The 18,836-nt window shown below is 43.6% G+C and overlaps 1 protein-coding gene across 1 annotated transcript in view; it reads right to left on the reverse strand.

Annotated features, from left to right (window-relative positions):
• The window catches only part of LOC144592393 (fibrillin-2-like), a 259,796-nt gene that overhangs the window by 5,248 nt on the left and 235,712 nt on the right, over positions 1 to 18,836 (reverse strand). The window contains exons 59-63 of the mRNA XM_078396959.1: positions 17,575 to 17,697; positions 16,746 to 16,862; positions 14,938 to 15,066; positions 10,336 to 10,455; positions 1,150 to 1,381 (exon numbers count right to left, since the gene is read on the reverse strand). Of these exons, the coding sequence (XP_078253085.1) occupies positions 1,150 to 1,381; positions 10,336 to 10,455; positions 14,938 to 15,066; positions 16,746 to 16,862; positions 17,575 to 17,697 (721 nt within the window). The remainder of the gene's footprint in view (positions 1 to 1,149; positions 1,382 to 10,335; positions 10,456 to 14,937; positions 15,067 to 16,745; positions 16,863 to 17,574; positions 17,698 to 18,836) is intronic.

The raw sequence follows: 18,836 nt of genomic DNA on the forward strand, positions 1-18,836 counted from the left end.
TAGTTTGTCTCCTGTGATGGAGACGGTGAGATCCAGCAACGGTAGGGAGATGTTGGAGATGATCCAAGTGAATTTGAGTGCAGGATGGATATTAGCCGTGAAGTTGATGAAATCAGTGAGTTCTGCATGGGTGCAGAAGGTAGCACCAATGCAGTCGTCAATGTAGCGGAGGTAGAGTTTGGGGATAGGGCCAGTGTATGCCTGGAACAGTGATTGTTCGACCTACCCTACAAAGAGGCAGGCATAGCTGGGGCCCATGCGAGTGCCCAGAGCTACGCCTTGGATTTGGTGGAAGTGGGAGGAGTCAAAGGAGAAGTTGTTCAAGAGATTCAAGATTCAAGAGGGTAAGGACCAGCTCTGCGAGGTGGAGGAGAGTATTGGTACATGGAAATTGGCTGGTTCTGCAGTTGAAGAAGAAACGGAGGGCTTTAAGACCTTCCTGATGGGAGATGGAGGTGTAGTGACTGGATATCCATGGTAAAAATGAGGGAGTGGGGGCATGGAAAAGGGAAGTCGTTGAAGAGATGAAGAGCGTGTGAGGTGTCTTGGACATATGTAGGGAGGGATTGGATCAGGGAGGATAGGATGGAGTCAAAGTATGTGGAAATTAATTCGGTGGGACATGAACAAGCAGAAACAATGGGTCTGCCAGGACAGTTCTGTTTGTGGAGGCTTTAGAGGGCAGAGAGCTGGAAGTAATAATATCAGAAATTGTGTGTGATATTAAGGTCTGGTGCTCATCTGTGGGGTCATGGTCCAAGGATAAGTAGGAGGAGGTGGTCTGAGAGTTGTTGCCTGGCCTCAGCCCATTAGAGGTCAACGTGCCAGACTACCACGGCGCCTCCCTTGTCGGCGGGTTTGATTATCAAGTCGGGGTTGCTGCAGAGTGAGGGGAGGGCTGGACGTTCAGGGGGGAGGGGGGGGGATTTGGGTGACCACATCTACACCCAGACCCGTTACTACAGTGACGACGTCTTCGCCCAGTCCTGTTACTACAGCTCCTTCCCTCCGACTCTACGACCATGTCTTTACCCAGACTCGTTGCTACAGCCTCCTTCCCTCCATGTTCACATTGCTTCCTTGACTTCTCCAAACTCCATTTCCGGGTCACTATAGAACAGACTACCAATTCTAGTACAGTGGACTTACCCTTGCCCCACCCTGTAATATCCCGTTGGACAGCCACATAGATAGCCTCCTTCTGTGTTTGAGCAGCCATATGAGCATGGGTTCTTATAAGATGAACATTCATTCACATCGTGACAAGAGGTGGCAAATTCATCAAAGTTGTAGCCTGAAGGGCAGGCACATTTGAAGCTCCCGAGGGTGTTGTGGCAGGTTGCTGCTCCACAAGAAGTTGGGTTGGTGCATTCATTCTCATCTAAAGGAAGGAAAGATGATATTTAGAAAAGCTGTCATTTGTAGCCTAAATTTGCCTGCCATGTTGTTGCAACCAAACCCACAGGCAAAATCCAGGACAAGATTTCTGGATCACTTGCTATAATACCAGAATCAAATGTTCCATTGCTCTCTGCCTGCATGTTCTGATGGCTTGCAAGCTTCATTAAATTAAAATATATGATATCCTCCAGCCCTGCCGTTCTCTGAGGCTCTGTTGGAACAGAGTAGTGTTCCCAATCTGGCCTCATGCATTTCTCTATTTTTTTATAAGCCGGCATTTTTGGGTTTCTCAGTCTCATTTTTAGGAACTTCACCGAGGGTCTTTTCTAACTTCAAAATCTACCTGTCCCAAAGGTTAATTCTTCAGCTCAGTACCATATTTCTGATTATGCTCCTGTGAACCCCTAAATGATCTGCTATTGAACAGAGAATAGTACGGCAGTGTGTAATTGGCCCTTCCGCCCACAATGTTCTACTGCCAAACATGACATCGAGTTAAACTAATCTCTGCTTGCATATCCCTCCATTCTTTGTACAACTATGTGCCTATCTAAACGCCTCTTAGACACCACTATCATATTTGCTTCCACCAGCACCTCTGGTAGCATGTTCCAAGCACCCACCACTCTCCATGTAAACAATCTGGCCCAACACATCTTCTTCAGACTTTTCCTCTTCTGATCCTAAAGTTGTGCCCTCCAGTCTTTCACACGTTCATCTTTGGGAAAAACTTTCTGAATGTTTAGCCAATCTACGCTTCTCATAATTTTATAATTTTTATGTCATCTAATTTTTCCAAGATGCTGCACTGTTCCTTCTCTGACTTCATGCCATTCTCAACATAGTTCAACAGCACATTCACAGTCAGATGTGCAATTATACTAACAAACCGCAATTAGTATCCTCCCTTAATCAGATATGCAGGAATCTATAAATGTCAAAAGTGGACTTAAAAAAATAGAAGACGCAGCCAACAATTTTGAAAATGTTGGAGAATATTCACATATTCACATTGGGTAGTGTTGTGGAGCAGAGGGATCTCGGAATGCAGGTGCATTGTTCCTTGAAGGTGGAGTCACAGGTAGATCGGGTGGTCAAAAAGGCTTTTGGCACATTGATCTTCATCAGCCAGAGTATGGAATATAGAAGTTTGGAGGTCATGTTGCAGTTGTATAAGACATCAGTGAGGCCGCATTTAGAGTAGTGTGTTCAGTTCTGGGCATCGTGTTATGGGAAAGATGTTGTCAAGCTGGAATACGTACAGAGAAGTATTATGAGGATATTGCCTGGAAGTTTTACGAGGATGTGAGCTATAGGGAAAGGTTGAGTAGGCTGGAACTCTATTCCTTGGAGCGCAGGAGGATGAGGGGTGATCTTATAGAGGTGTATAAGATCATGAGATGTATAGATCGGGTAGATGCACAGAATCTCTTGCCCAGAGTAGGTGAATTGAGGACCAGAGTGTCTAGGTTTAAGGTGAAGGGGAAATGATTTAATAGGAATCTGAGGAGTACCATTTTCTCACAAAGGGTGATAGATGTGTGGAATAAACTGCCAGAGGAAGTAGTCGAGGCAGGGACTATCCCAGCATTTAAGAAACAGTTAGACAGGTACATAGATTGGACAGGTTTGGAAGGATATGGACCAAATGCGGGCAGGTGGGACTAGTGTAGCTGGGGCATGTTGGCTGGTGTGGGCAAATTGGGTTGAAGGGCTTTTTTTCCACACTGTATCATTCTATGATTCTAGAGGCATTAATTTTATAGTATAACAAACAAAATTGCTACATTGATCTCCCAAACATCAAGTATTTTACATGGTTGCTGAAAGATTTACTTCTTTACTTTTCAGGATCTGGTTGTCACTGGCTAAGCTGGTTTAGATTGCCATCCTTTTTGCCATTAGGCAGGTGATGGTGAGCTGCCTTCTTAAACTGCTGCATTCATTCTGGTGATGGTACTCTGAGCTGGGTATGATCCACGATTTAAACCTAGTTACGCTGAAGGAACAGTATTATATTTCCAAATGTGCAACTTTGAGAGTTATCTGCAGATGGCAGTGTTCCCATGCCCTGGTCCCCTTGTCCTGGCAGCATAAGTCACTGGTTTTAGAAAAGGTTTTAGAGAAGCCTGGGCTAGTAACTGCATTGTATTTTGTACCCATTGCAGCTTATGTACACTAGTGGTACATTGAATAAATATTAGTTGTTGATTTAATGTTGTTGATTTAATGGCATTGGCTGCTCTATGCTTCAAAGTGTCATATTTATTGAGTTCTAACACTGCGCTTGCTTGTGTTAGGAAGTGGAATGTATACCATCACACTCCCGTTCTGTGCAATGCAGATAGTGGACGAGTCACTCACTGTAGGATATGCAGCCTCTGACCTTCTCTTGTGCCAATGGTATTTATGTGGCTGAATCACTGGTCCATTGGGACTCCCAAGTGATGGTAATGCCACTGAACATCAAGGTGTAGGTGCCCTTTTGGTCTTGCTAAATAGAGTCTTGGGGAGTTTTAGTTGTTGAGGAATCACAAATGTAATTGAATATTGTGTAATTGTAAATGGACATTGACACTAATGATATGTTCACAGGTTATAGGAGTAGAATAAGGCCATTCGGCCCATTGAGTCCACTCCGCCATTCAATCATGGCTGATCTCTGCCTCCTGATCCCATTTTCCTGCCTCCTTCCCATATCCCTTGACAGAAGGAAGGTCACTGATAAAGGAAGAAGGGTCTCGACCGAAACATCACCCATTCCTTCTCTCCTGAGATGCTGCCTGACCTGCTGAGTTACTCCAGCATTTTGTGAATAAAGGATTTAATGATGGTTGGACGTAGGGCACTGTCCTAAAGAAGCTCTGCAGCAAAGTCCTGGGGCTGGGAAGATTGACTTAGACTCATAGTCATAGAGTGATACAGTGTGGAAAAAGGCCCTTCGGCCAAACTTGTCCACACCAGCCAATAATGTCCCAGCTACACTAGTCCCACTTGCCTGCGCTTGGTCCATATCCCTCCAAACCTGTCCTATCCATGTACCTGTCTAACTGTTTCTAAACGTTGGGATAGTCCCAGCCTCAACTACCTCCTCTGGCAGCTTGTTCCGCACACCCACCACCCTTTGTGTGAAAAAGTTACCCCTCGGATTCCTATTAATTTTTTTCCCATTCACCATGAATCTATGTCCTCTAGTCCTCGATTCCCCTACCCTGGGCAAAAGACTGTGCATCTACCCGATCGATTCCTCTCATGATTTTGTATACCTCCATAGGAACTCCCCTCATCCTCCTACGCTCCATGGAATAGAGACCCAGTCTACTCAACCTTTCCCTAGAGCTCACACCCTCTAGTCCTGGCAACATCCTAGTAAATCTTTTCTGAACCCTTTCAAGCTTGACAATATCTTTCCCATAACATGGTGCCCAGAACTGAACACAATATTCTAAATGCGGTCTCACCAATGTCTTATAAAACAGCAACATGACCTCTCAACTTCTATACTCAATACTCTAACTGATGGCCAAAGTGCCAAAAGCCTTTTTGACCACATCTACCTGCGACATGACCTTCCAGGAACCATGCACATGTACTCCTAGATCCCTCTGCTCTGCAAAACTCCCCAGAGGCCTACTATTTACTGTGCAGGTCCTGCCCTTGTTCGATGTCCCAAAATGCAACAACTCACACTTCACTGTATTAAATTCCATCAACCATTCCTCCTCCCACCTGGTCAATCGATCCAGATCCTGCTGCAATCTTTCACAACCATCTTCACTATCTGCAAAACCACTAACCTTTGCATCATCAGCAAACTTGCTAATCTTGCCCTACATGTTCTCATCCAAATTATTTATATAGATGACAAACAGTAACGGGCCTAACACCGAACCCTGAGGCACACCACTAGTCACAGGCCTCTAGTCTGAGAAGCAACCTTCCACCATCACCCTCTGCTTCCTTCCATGGAGCCAATTTGCTATCCTTTCAGCTATCTCTTCTTGGATCCCATGTGATCCAACCTTCCAGAGCAGCCTACCATGCGGAACCTTGTCGAATGCCTTAATGAAGTGCACAACATCTACAGCTCTACCCTCATCAACCTTTTTGGTCATGTCTTCAAAAAAATAAATCAGATTTATGAGACACGACCTTCCACATACAAAACCATCCTGACTATCCCGAATCAGCCCTTGCCTATCCAAATGCCTGTATAACCTATCCCTCAGTATAATCTCCAGTATCTCACCAACTACAGATGTTAAGCTCGCCAGGCTATAGTTCCCAGCATTTTCCCTGCAGCCCTTCTTGAAAAGAGGTACAACATTTGCCTCCCTCCAGTCTTCCGGCACCTCTCTTGTATTTAAGGACAACTCGTAAATTTCAACCAGGGCTGCCGCAATTTACACTCTAGTTTCCTGCAATGTCCTTGGATATATGTGATTAGGTCCTGGAGATTTGTCTACCTTCAAACACAACAGTACCTTCAGTACTTCTTCGACGGTAACCCTGACTGCTCTCAAGACACTTTCAGTGACTGCTCCAATTTCCTCTGTCCTACTCAGTAAATACAGAGGAGAAATACTCATTTAGTACCTTGCTCATTTCCTGTGGCTCCACACAGAGGTGACTGCTTTGATTCCTGAGCGGTCCCACTCTCTCTCTGGTTACCCTTTCCCCCCTTATGTATTTATAAAATCTTTTGGGATTGTCCTTAATGCTACCTGCCAAAGCTATCTCCTGGCCCCTTTTTGCCCTTCTGATTTCCTTTTTTAGTTTAGTTCTTAGTTCCCAAACTCCTCCAGGGATGCACGACCCAGCTGCCTATACCTGTCTCATGCATCCTTCTTGTTTTTGACTACGTCTCAATTTCTCTCGTCAGCCAAGCTTCCTTACGTTTGCCTGCTTTGCCCTTCACTCTGTACTTTGCTCCGTTCATCTTTCCCTCGATCCTGACTCATCTCCCAGTTCCTGCCACTGAAAAACATCCCCACAGCATGATGCTGCCACCACCATGCTTCACCATAGTTATGATATTGGCCAGGTGATGAGCTGTGCCGTTTGGCATTCAGGACAAAGAATTCAATCTTGGTTTCATCAGACCAGAGAATCTTGTTTCTCATGGTCTGAGAGACCTTTAGGTGCCTTTTGGCAAACTACAAGTAGGCATTCATGTGCTTTTTACTGAGTAATGGCTTCCGTCTGGCCACTCTACCATAAAGGCCTGATTGGCGGAGTGCTGCAGATATAGTTCTCCTTCTGGAAGGTTCTCCCACCTTCAACAACAACAGAGCTTTATTTGTCATTCGGTACCAAGGTACCGAACGAAACTACATAGCAGTCACACACAAAAAAGAACACAAGACACATGACCCCAACACATAACGTCCATCACAGTGACTCCAAACACCCCCTCACTGTGATGGAGGCAACAAAACTTCCACTCTCTTCCCGACGCCCACGGACAGACAGCTCGTCCCCGACCGACCCGCACAGTCCCCGCAAGGGGATGGAAGTCCCCGTGGCCGAGTCGCACCGGGCGCTGAGACGTCTCGCGGCCGAACCGGGCGGTGGAAGGCCCCGCGACCGAGCCGTGCGCAGCTAAGTCCCGCGGCCGAGCCGCACCGGGCGGTGTTAAGTCCAGCGGCCGAGCCGCACCGGGCGATGTTTGGCCCCGCGGCCGAGCCGCACCGGGCGATGGAAGGCCCCGCAGCCAAGCCGCACCGGGCGATGTTAAGTCCAGCGGCCGAGCCGCACCAGCGATGAAAAGTCCCGCGGCCGAGCCGCGCCGGGCGATGTTAGGCACCGCGGCCCGGGCACTGTTAAGTCCAGCGGCCGAGCCGCACCAGCGATGTTAGGCCCCGCGGCCGAGCCGCACCGGGCACTGTTAAGTCCCGCGGCCGAGCCGCACCAGCGATGTTAGGCCCCGTGGCCGAGCCGCACCGGGCGATGGAAGGCCCCGCGGCCAAGCCGCACCGGGCACTGTTAAGTCCAGCGGCCGAGCAGCGCCGGGCGATGTTAAGTCCAGTGGCCGAGCAGCGCCGGGCGATGTTAAGTCCAGTGGCCGAGCCGCGCCGGGCGATGATAGGCCCCGCGGCCGAGCCGCACCGGGCACTGTTAAGTCCCGCGGCCGAGCCGCACCAGCGATGTTAGGCCCCGCGGCCGAGCCGCACCCCGCGCCGTGAGGAAGACCTAAAAGAGAAAGGTTTCCCCCACCCACACCACCACCCCACCCACACCACCACCATCCCCCACACATACACAACCAAAAAAAACCCAAAAACATCCCAACACCGACACACAACAAAAAAAAAAGGAAAAAAGACGAACAGACTGCTAGCGAGCCGCAGCCGTTAGGCGCCGCCACTTCCGCTTCACAGAGGAACTCTGGAGCTCTGTCAGAGTGACCATCAGGTTCTTGGTCACCTCCCTTCCCCCTCGATTGCTCAGTTTGGCCGGGCGGCCGGCTCTATGAAGAGTCCTGGTGGTTCCAAAGTTCTTCCATTTAAGAATGATGGAGGCCAATGTGCACTTCGGGGCTTGCAATGCTGCAGACATTGTTTTATACCCTTCCTCAGATCTGTGTTTCGACACAATCCAGTCTTGGAGGTCTCCGGACAATTCCTTCGTCTTCATGGCTTGGTTTTTGCTCTGACATGCATTGTCAACTGTGGAACCTTCTATAGACAGGTGTGTGCCTTTCCAAATCATGTCCAATCAATTTAATTTACCACTGGTGGACTCCAATCAAGTTGTAGAAACATCTCAAGGATAATCAATGGAAACAGGATGAACATAAGCTAAATTTTAAGTGTCATAGCAAAGGGTCTGAATACTTATGTAAATGTGATATTTCAGTTATTTCTTTTTAATTACTTTGTAAAAATTTCTAAACACCTGTTTTCGCTTTTTTATTATGCGGTATTGTGTGTAGATTGATGCTAAAAAAAAAATTAAATCCATTTTAAAATAAGGCTGTAATGTACCAAAATGTGGAAAATGTGAAGGGGTCTGAATACCTTCTGAATGCACTGTATATGGGGAAAGTAAAAATCCCCTACTACAACAACCTTATTTGACCTGCAGCTGTCTGCAATCTCCCGGCGCATTTGTTCTTCTACTTCCCGTTAACTATTTGGGGGTCTGTAGTACACCCCCATCGAGGTGACCATTCCTTTCTTGTTCCTCAGCTCCACCCATATAGCCTCACTAGATGAACCATCCATAATGTCACCTCTGAACATAGCCGTGACATCCTTCTTCACCAACAATGCAACCCCCCCCCCTCCTCTTTTTCCCTTACCCCTGTCTCTCCTGAAGCTCCTGTAACCCGGAACATTGAGCTGCCAGTCCTGCTGGTCCCTCAACCAAGTTTCAGTCATGGCTGCAACGTCCCAGTCGCTCGTACCTAAGCTGATCTGCCTTCCCCGTCAGCCCCCTTGCATTAAAATACGTGCAGTTTAAACCAACCCTCCTTCCTCGCTCTCCGCCTTTCACCTGCCTATTCTGTCCACTAACCTTTTCCACACGACCCTCCATTCCAACTTCTAGCCTCTCCCGTGCCTCAGGTGACGTCTGACAACCTTTGTGCGAAATTTGATTCTAATCAGTGGAATGTTTTTTCCGTGATGCCCAATTATTTCAGTTTTACCAGAGCTCCTTGATGCAAAATGCTCATTTGATTCAGGAGCACTCACACTCATCCAAATTCTGGAATATAGCCCTTTGGTCCATGTCTGGATCAAAGCTGTGATAAGATCTGCAGGGGGAGTGGTTCTGGTAAAACTCAGTGAGTAGTGCTGTTTGATAGCACTGTTAAAGTGTTAATAGTTTAGGTGTGAAGTGGAGATGAAGCTCTACTTATTCTTGCCATAGCGCATGGTAATGCATTACAACCGAATAGTGTACTTTACATTTAGATTTCCTATGTCAGTTTGTTCAGTAAAGTGAGAACATTTGTTTGATCTAACTGGTTTAATGTGGCAAAAATTTAGCAGGCTAGCACCAGAAGGCAAATCAAATAAAACTATTAGTTGGTGCAGAATCACTTTACTGGGAGGGCCCTAATGCTTCTAAATTCAGCTGTGTTCTCAGCAGGAAATTTACAATCCATAATTTTCTGTTTTCATTTTACTATCAAACTAAATCCCTCTTTACTCACACTTGCCTCTGACCCTCCAATTCGCAGGCATTAAGGGGAAAGGCATACACAAATAATCCCCCCCCCCGGTAAAAATATCAGTGATCTTTACTTTAGTAGTTTCTACATCTAAAAATCTTTCTTTTTGTTCTTTCAGTTCCGAATAACTTTTCATAAAGATGCTGGAATTCACTCCCAACAACCTGAAATTAGCCACTTGGAAATCAAAATGTGTGAAAATCCAGGAAATTAGAGGAAAAATGAACAAAAAATGAACAAACTTATGTTGAACATATTTATAAAAATTGCATTATCTGAAGATTTTGGTTTATTCTTGCTTTGACTATGTGCAGAAATAAAGTTAACATATTCTTTCTACTCGTCTTAAATAACTGATTAAATCATCTTATGATCTGAATGTAAATCTAAAAAGTCTCTAGAATAAATGAATTTATTGCATAATATAGCAGAAATGGTCAGAGCTGTATAGTCCCTTCCAAACGTTTTGTGAAGGCAGAATTTTTATTAATAGTCTTCTTACCCTTATTTTGATATGATGAAAATCATCAATTTGCATAACAACTTAGAAATTAGGAATTCAGCTTCTGCATTTTTCTGAAGAAACTATTGAATTTGATTTCTAGAAACATAAATTCATCCTCTTGTTTATAATTTTAAGTTCAAGGTAAGGTTTCTTCTGCTGAATTTGATAGTTAAAAGTCACACAATTAAAGTACAGACTTCCTGAACATACTAAAATAGAAATGAGTATCAACACTCCTGGCATTACTCACCAACACATTGATTCCACTGATAGTGCTGCATATAGCCATGAGGGCAGCTGCACCTGTAACCTCCAAGCATGTTTTGACAACCATGCTGACATCTGTGGCTCCCATCACATTCATTGACATCTGCAACAAGGAAGGGTAATTATGATAAATGAAGAAGTGTTTTTTTTAAACAGTTCCCATTTATTCCTTTCTTTCCTGAAAGTGCTGACACATTCCAGGGTATGATTCACAAAGTTCTGGCAGACCTCCAGTATCTATCCCAAGTGACCATTTTAATGGTTGAGTCTAGACTCTATGTACTGGCTACCACATCAAAGTAGAGTCTGATTCCATCTGAACTCAACTTGCATACTTTTCAGCATGGGTCACTGGATAGCAAGGAAGCGTGGGTGCCCTTCCTATCATTTCCCCTCTTCCGAGCCAAATGGTATTGTGACCAACTACACCTCATTGTGGGCGGCACAGTGGTAGATTTGCTGCCTTACAGTGCTTGCAGCACCAGAGACCTGGGCTTGATCCTGGCTATATGGTGCTGTCTGTATGGAGTTTGTACGTTCTCTCCGTGACCGCGTGGGTTAGATGCATCAGTAAGATCACCCCTCATTCATCTAAACTTCGAAGAGTTCAGACCCAAACTATTTAGACACTTGATAGGACAATCCTCTCATCCCAGGAATTAGCCTGGTGAATCCCATCTGGATTGCCTCCATTGTTACTATATCCCTTCTCAGGTCATAGGACCGAAACTGCAATTCAGATATGGCCTCACCTACATTCAACTGCAACAAAACCACTATTGTTTTCAAAACTCCCGTCTCTTTGCCTTAAACGCCAATATGCGGTTTGCCTTCTTAACTACTTGCTGCACCGGACTGCAGGCAATTTACTGAGTCATAGAACTGTACAGCACGGAAACAGATCCTTCGGCCCACCTTGTCCACGCTGACCAAGTTGACATATTGGTCTATTCAAGTCATACTGACTATCCCTAGTTAGTCCATGCATATCCAAATGTTGGTAAATCCTGACCCTAAGAATCCCCTCTAACAACTTTCCCACCACGGATGGTAGGCATATCAACCTGTAGTTCCCTGGCTTCTCCTTGTCACCCTTCTTAAATAATGTTACAATATTATCCACCCTCCAATGTTCCAAAACTTCACCTGTGACTGGAGATGATGCAAAGATCTCTACAAGGTCCTCTGTAATTTCCGCTCTTAGGTTCCACAAAGTCTGTGGATGCAGTTGGTGAGATTCCAGGGATTTATCCAGCTTAATGCCCTCTAAAACTGTCAAGGTATACTCCCACACTTCCTATACTCAAGGAGGGATTTGCTTGATCCTGTCTGCCTAAATCTGATGTATGCTACCTTCTACCTAATTTGAATCACAACATCTCGTATTAATCAGGGTTCCCTGAACCTGACAGCACTGCCCTCAATCCTAACAGAAACATACTGCCCCTTTACTCGGGCTTTGAATGTCTCCTACTAACCAGCAGCTCCCTTACCTGCAGACAGTTTCTCCCAATCCACCTTTGCACATTCTCACTTAATGCCTCCAAAATCGGCCTTACTCCAATTTAGGACCTTAACTTGTGGGCCGGTCCCAATTCCCTGCATAACTACTTCTAGAATTATGCTCACTTTAAACCAGTATTCCAAAACAGAGCTTAAAAGTGCTCCAACACTTCAGTCACTTGTCCTGTCATTTACTGTTGCAAGCTCTCGACTAGGGCCTTCTACAAATTAATTAAGGAAGCTTTCTTGGACACATAAAACAAGTTCGACCCAGTCCAAGTCCTTTATACTCTGCGATACCCAATCAATATAAAGAAGTTAAAATCTCACTAATAATATCCCGTTATTTTTACTGACATCTGCAATTTCCCCACTCTATTGCTCCTCTAATTCATCTTGACTATTGGTGGTGCTGGGACGCAATGACACAGCTCCATCAAACTGAGCATTCCACTCCTACTTGTTCATTCTACCCATACAGCCTCACTGGACCAAGCGTATCCTCTCTGAGCACTGTAGTTATGTCCTTCCTGATCAAAAAGGCAACCTGCCCCCCCTCCTCTATCATTCCTGCATCTTTAATTTTAATTTAGTGATACAGTGTGGAAATAGGCCCACTGACTCTGCACTTACCAGCGATCACCTGCACACTAGTTTTATCCTACACACTAAGGACAATTTACAGAAGCCAATTAACCTACAAACCTGCATATATTTGGAATGTGTGGGGTGACCTGAGCATCCAGAGAAAACCCGTGCGGTCACAGAAAGAATGTAAAACAAGACAGTGTCCGTAGTTAGGATTGAACACCAATCTCTGGTGCTGTGAGGCAGCAACTCTACCACTGCAACACTGAGCTGCCAGTCCTGCCCTTCTCTCAACCATGTTTCTGTTATGGTTGTAATATTTCAGTCCCTGAACCAATCCACCTGCCAACCAAGATTCCCCATCTAAGCTAGTGCCATTTATCTACGTTTGGCCCATATCTCTCCGAATCTTTCCTCTCCATATTGCACTTATCAAGCTGTGCAGGAAAATATTCAAGCAATTATAAATTCATAGCATTGAAACAAAGAATTGTTTTGACACCGAAGCAGGCATTCAGCACCACTGAATCCGTGTGCCTGTTGCAGAGCAATCCTGCTGTCAGCCCCATTCCCCCTGGCTTTCACCACAGCTCCACAAGTAATTTTCCCTTATGACTCTCTAATTCCTTTTTGATAGAATACCTTTAAGCATGGGGTCAGTAGAAAACTAGTGAGAGAATGAATAATTACTTTTGCTATTTTAGATGCACTCTTCATTTCATCAGATCAATAAAGATAAAAATCTTGAAACCAGGGCCTGCCATTCCACATTATCACATTACAGCTAAACAATAAAATTATCGTTTAGCTTTTATGTCAGTCAAATCAAGACAGTGGAAGATTTTCCCCTTATGTACCATCAGTTTTTGTATAATGCAAATTAAAATGTCAAATGAAATAAAAAATTAAACTGTCTTTGGGGGATAATAACTGTATTTGAGATAAATGGGCCAAATACAGTTGCCAGTTGGAACAATAATGAAAAGTCTAATGCATGTTGAGGAAACACTATCATCTGATGAGTATCCAGCAGTCTAGATTTTTATTATCAGATTGACACGAAAGCTGAAGGATTTCCAGAAACAGCTTTTGTGAATCACTTCACAAACTTGTAAATAGAAAGTGAATATATTATAAACATAACAAGCCAAAATTATTCTTGAGGATAGACATTGGCACTCGTGCATTTTGAAATAAAATATTTATCGGGAAGAGCTGGACATTTAATATAGTATATTTTGCAGAATTCTTCAATGTGAAGAGAAACATGAGAAGGCATTGATTCAGTTATTGTTCCTGATGCTGTTGCTTTAAGAAGCATTGGGCAAATAATTCTTCTCAGATTCAATAACATAATTTTCACTCAAGTTGAATGGAAGATTAAAAATTGGGGCAAATCCTGATTAACCTACACCGTAACTTTGTCCAGGAATTTACTGAGATCTCTTGGGGGTGACAAGGCCACAGGGGAATGAGGGAGTTATGACTGTAACTCCTAATGTAGAGGCAAAATGCCTCACAGCTCCAGTGACCAGGGTACATTCCTGACCTGCAGTGTTGTCTGTGTGGAGTTTCTCCTTATAACCATGCTAGATTCCTCTGCATGCTCCAGCTTCCTCCCACATATGCAAGACGTGAGAGTTGATAATTTAATTGGCCTCAGTATATTGCCGCTGGTGTGTGGGTGGATGCTGGAATATGGGGGGGGGGGGGGGTTGATGCAAATGTGTGGAGAACAAGAAAAATGGTGCAGTCAGTTCACCAATCTCTTTGTTTTATTCTCCTCACATTAGTATGAATGGATGCTTGATGGTGGCACAGACTGCGTGGGCCAAAGAGCCTGTTTCCGTGCTGAATGGTTCTATGACCCACTGCAAGAAATTGCAGTGATGTGAACATAGCCCAGTCCAATCTCACGAACCAGCCTCCACACTATCGACTTCATCTACAGTTCACACTGACTTGGGAAAGCAGCTAACATAATGAAGGACCACTCTCAATCCAGTCATTCCCTCTACTCCCTTCTCCCGTAATGCGGAAGATACAACATTTTAAAGACATGAACCACCTGATACAGGAACAGATTCTTCCATGCTGTTATAAGATTACTGATCGATCTTCTGATAAGCTAAGGATGTAATCCTTAACTTCCAACCCATCCTATTGTGAACCTTGCACTTTTAAAGAGTCTGCATTTCCTCTGTAATGCTATAATGCTGTATTCTGCACTCTGGTATTCTTCTCTTGGGCACTACCAGTTGTACATGTGTCTGGGGTAATTGTACTCTTGTAGAATACCATTTGACTGGATGGCATGTAAATAAAGCATTTTCTTGCAACGCAGTCCACATGACAAAAGATAAGTTGATATTAATAACAATCGTGCTAATGCAATATAACGATTTCAAACACTGCCATAAGTTATGGAAGTGGTTAATATATCGCATCCCAAACATCTGACTGCATTGGAGAATATAGACCTGAAGAACCATACCTTCGCAGTTCAAACCGGTTTGATCAAGAGAAAATCCGCGCTGACAATCACAGCTGAAACTTCCAGGTGAGTTCTGACAAAGTCCCTTTGATCCACAGAGTGAAAGCTGTGATGCACATTCATTGTTATCTACAAAAATAAAAGGTAGATGTAACCTGATGAAAGAAATCCCATCATTGAAGTGCAACACGACAAAATAATTTATAGAGCCAGAAATCTGGCTCTGAATTTAAGAGAGTTAGATAGAGCTCTAGGGGCTAGTGGAATCAAGGGATATGGGGAGAAGGCAGGCACGGGTTACTGATTGTGGCTGATCAGCCATAATCACAATGAATGGCGGTGCTGACTCGAAGGGCCAAATGGCCTCCTCCTATTTTCTATGTTTCTATTTTTCTATGTTGTGTAAAGACTTCAGAACCCAGTTTGCTTTTTATTGTTGGAATTGGTGTCTGCTTGTTCTACGGACAAAATTGTAATCTAGATTAACTTTCTGGACTGCTTTTTACCATATCATTTACTAGCTCACAGGAGACGCATGCAGGAATTTAAATCTGTCTACTTTGGAAGGCCTGTTAAATGGAATGGGGATAGGCATACCCTTCATATTATAAGGCAAACATGGATACTAAGTCACTGTTATCTTAAGTTTCCATTTTCTGGATGATTAGTGGGAATGTCTGTGCTTTGGCTTGTCCCACCTTGCACACACAGCTGCTAACTTGAATACGTTTGTATAAGAAAATAACTGCAGATGCTGGTACAAATCGATTTATTCACAAAATCCTGGAGTAACTCAGCAGGTCAGGCAGCATCTCGGGAGAGAAGGAATGGATGACGTTTCTTCGTACTGAAGAAGGGTCTCGACCCGAAACGTCACCATTCCTTCTCTCCCGAGATGCTGCCTGACCTGCTGAGTTACTCCAGCATTTTGTGAATACTTTTGTAAGCTTGTTTCTCAATTGTCTACCTTCAAAATTGACAAACCCAATGTTTTGGGGTCATGATTAATGTTATAATTTTCAGACTTGACTGGGTACCTCTGCACACTCCTTTTAACACATGATTTTTTTTCTGCCTGTGGAACCAGGTATAAGGTTGAAGTAATAAGAACATCACTAAGTCACATGGTTTGAAATTTGGCACCTGAAGTGCATGTTGCAGATTAACACAGTGTACATACAAGTGTAGTTCAACAGTTAGTGCTGCTATCTCACATGTCCTGTGACCATTGTTTGATCCTGAACGTCGGTGCTGTGTGTGTGGTGCCTGCATCTTCTCGGCTGACAATGTGCATTTCTGTCGGGTGCTCGAGTTTCCTTCAACCTCCCAAAGTTGTGCTGACAGATTACTGAAAATTACCTCTTAGTGACCAAGAATTAAAGTGGATTTGATGGAAAATAAGAGATTAAATTGCCGGGTTACAGGAAAAGAAAGAACGGGGAATGTAAATTATGGGATGGGGCACATAGTCTCCATCTTTGTCATGAGTAACAATTTACTTTGGAGTTGTGTGATGTATCTTTGATTACTGAAGTGGCAGGTCACATGTTTGGCAGCATGACACCTTGGGGCATCTTTTTGGTGTGTGTGGTATATCATAAATTCTATTTTGACTATGGGACAAAGCACAAGAGTTCAATGAATAAAAAAGCAGTTGAAAATAGCAGGAAAAACTGGCAATGTGACACAGAAAATCTTTTGCTGTGTTCCCAGTGTGCGTTAAATATCACACCTCTGGACACTCACTGAAAAGGCTCCAAGTGCAATAATGCAAATAAGATCTTTAAGCGGATATTTATTATTCCTACCAATGCAAGCAGTGTGATGTTGTGTGAAACCGGGTGGGCACTTGCACGTAAATCCTCCAATGGTGTTGACACACAGGAACTGACAGTTGTGTTGTTTCGTTGAACATTCATCAAGATCTGAGATTTAAGAAAAAAAAATGAAGATAGTGAACAGGGAAGATGTCCCAAAGTAACAGCATCATTTATATTAAACACTAAATTGGTACCTGAAAACGACATATATTTTGCCCATAGAGAGGATTTACATGGCTGCAGATTGTGGAATACCAGAACTGTTTAAGCTCTGGGCAAATTTAAGGCACGAGATATTCAGCCATGTGTCAGCCGAAGATGTACACAATATCAAATCATGCAAACAAGATCGTCAATGGACTGGGTCTGTGCCTTAGTTTCATTCAGCAAATTAAGGATGGATTTTGTGACTCCATGGAGGGCTACTAAAATATGATTTGTTATCCAAAATGTAATTGTTATTTATTATTCACATTGCATTGTCTTAGTTGCTTACAAAAACCTCCGGAATTTCAAATCAATGAAACTATTAATTCTCTGCATTGAATTTTTGAACTTCTTTAAACCTTTGTCTAACCATCCTTCCTCTCCTTCACTCTCCACTTCTTGTTTCCCATGCGGTGAAACACACTTTATTCTCTCCTAGTTTAAAGGTTCTTTGAAGGCAATGACCTTTGATTCAGCAAATACTACTCTCGCAGTTGGGTTCACGATGTGAATAAAGCAACATGTGGAATAATAACTCAATATGTTACTAGATGGTAAAACAGAGCAAAAACTGAGAATGCTGTCTACATGTAAAGTGCCTTTTATTTACCTCTGCATGTCTTTCCATCCTCCTGCAGAATGTAGCCTCTTGGACATGAGCAATGGAAGCTTCCTTCTGTATTCTTACAGATAAAGTTGCAAGGTTTTGGAGACTGAACACATTCATCAAGATCTGTTAATGTGAAGTAACAACAGTGAATTCTTTGAAAATTCCTCAGAGATTTAAGTTATCTACAAAATACTTGGAATGCTTAGGTCTTAATGAATCTATTGGCATATTCTCTGCTAGCTCTATCTCAACTTGTATGGTATGACTCAACACAGGCTGAGTTTTCTATTCAATGCCATTTAAACACAGGTGGCAATTCACTAATTTCATAGTACTGGCAATCAAAAAAATTAAAAATGTGGATGAAGTTGGATAACGTCTTCAAATGCTTTATTATCCAAGAATTGTAATCAAGTTATCAGTCAGAAGAATTGGTTGTAATAATTGATGAGTTGTCAATACTGATTTTAATGCATTGTTGCATTGAACCTTCAATAGGTTGCCATGGGCTTCCTCCTGCTCTCTCATTTACAGATATAATTTTATTCATAATGCTCCTACTGACTTGAACTCTACCTGAACGTCCTATAGAAAGGACAGGCAGGTGGGCAGAGGAGGTGGGGTAGCTCTGTTGGTGAGGGATGAAATTCAGTTCCTTGCGAGGGGTGACATAGGGACTGACGATGTAGAGTCGCTATGGATAGAACTGAGGAATTGTAAAGGTAAGAAGACTCAAATAAGAGTTATCTACAGGCCCACAAACAGTAGCCTGGATATAAGGTGCAAGTTGCAGGAGGAGTTAAAATTGGCATGTAATAAAGGCAATGCCACTGTGGTTAAGGGAGATTTCAATATGCAGGTAGACTGGGAAAATCAGGTTGGTTCTGGACCCCAAGAAAGGGAGTTTGTAGAGTGCCTCTGAGATGGATTCTTAGAGCAGCTTGTATTGGATCCTACCAGAGAGAAGGCAATTCTGGATTTAGTGTTGTCTAATGAACCAATTAAGGGAACTCAAGGTAAAGGAACCGCTTGGAGGTAGAGACCATAATATGATAATTTTTAATCTGCAATTTGAGAGGGATAAATCAAAAGTGTCATTGTTGCTGTTGAACAAAAGGGACTATGAAAGCATGAGAGAGGAGCTGGCCAAGGTCGACTGGAAAAAGATCCTAGCAGGAATGACAGTGGAACAGCAAAGGCCGGAATTTCTGGGCATAATCCAGAGGATGCAGGATCATTTCATTCCAAAGAGGAAGAAATAT

The sequence above is a fragment of the Rhinoraja longicauda genome, chromosome 3, assembly GCF_053455715.1.
Source record: "Rhinoraja longicauda isolate Sanriku21f chromosome 3, sRhiLon1.1, whole genome shotgun sequence".
NCBI lineage: Eukaryota > Metazoa > Chordata > Chondrichthyes > Rajiformes > Arhynchobatidae > Rhinoraja > Rhinoraja longicauda.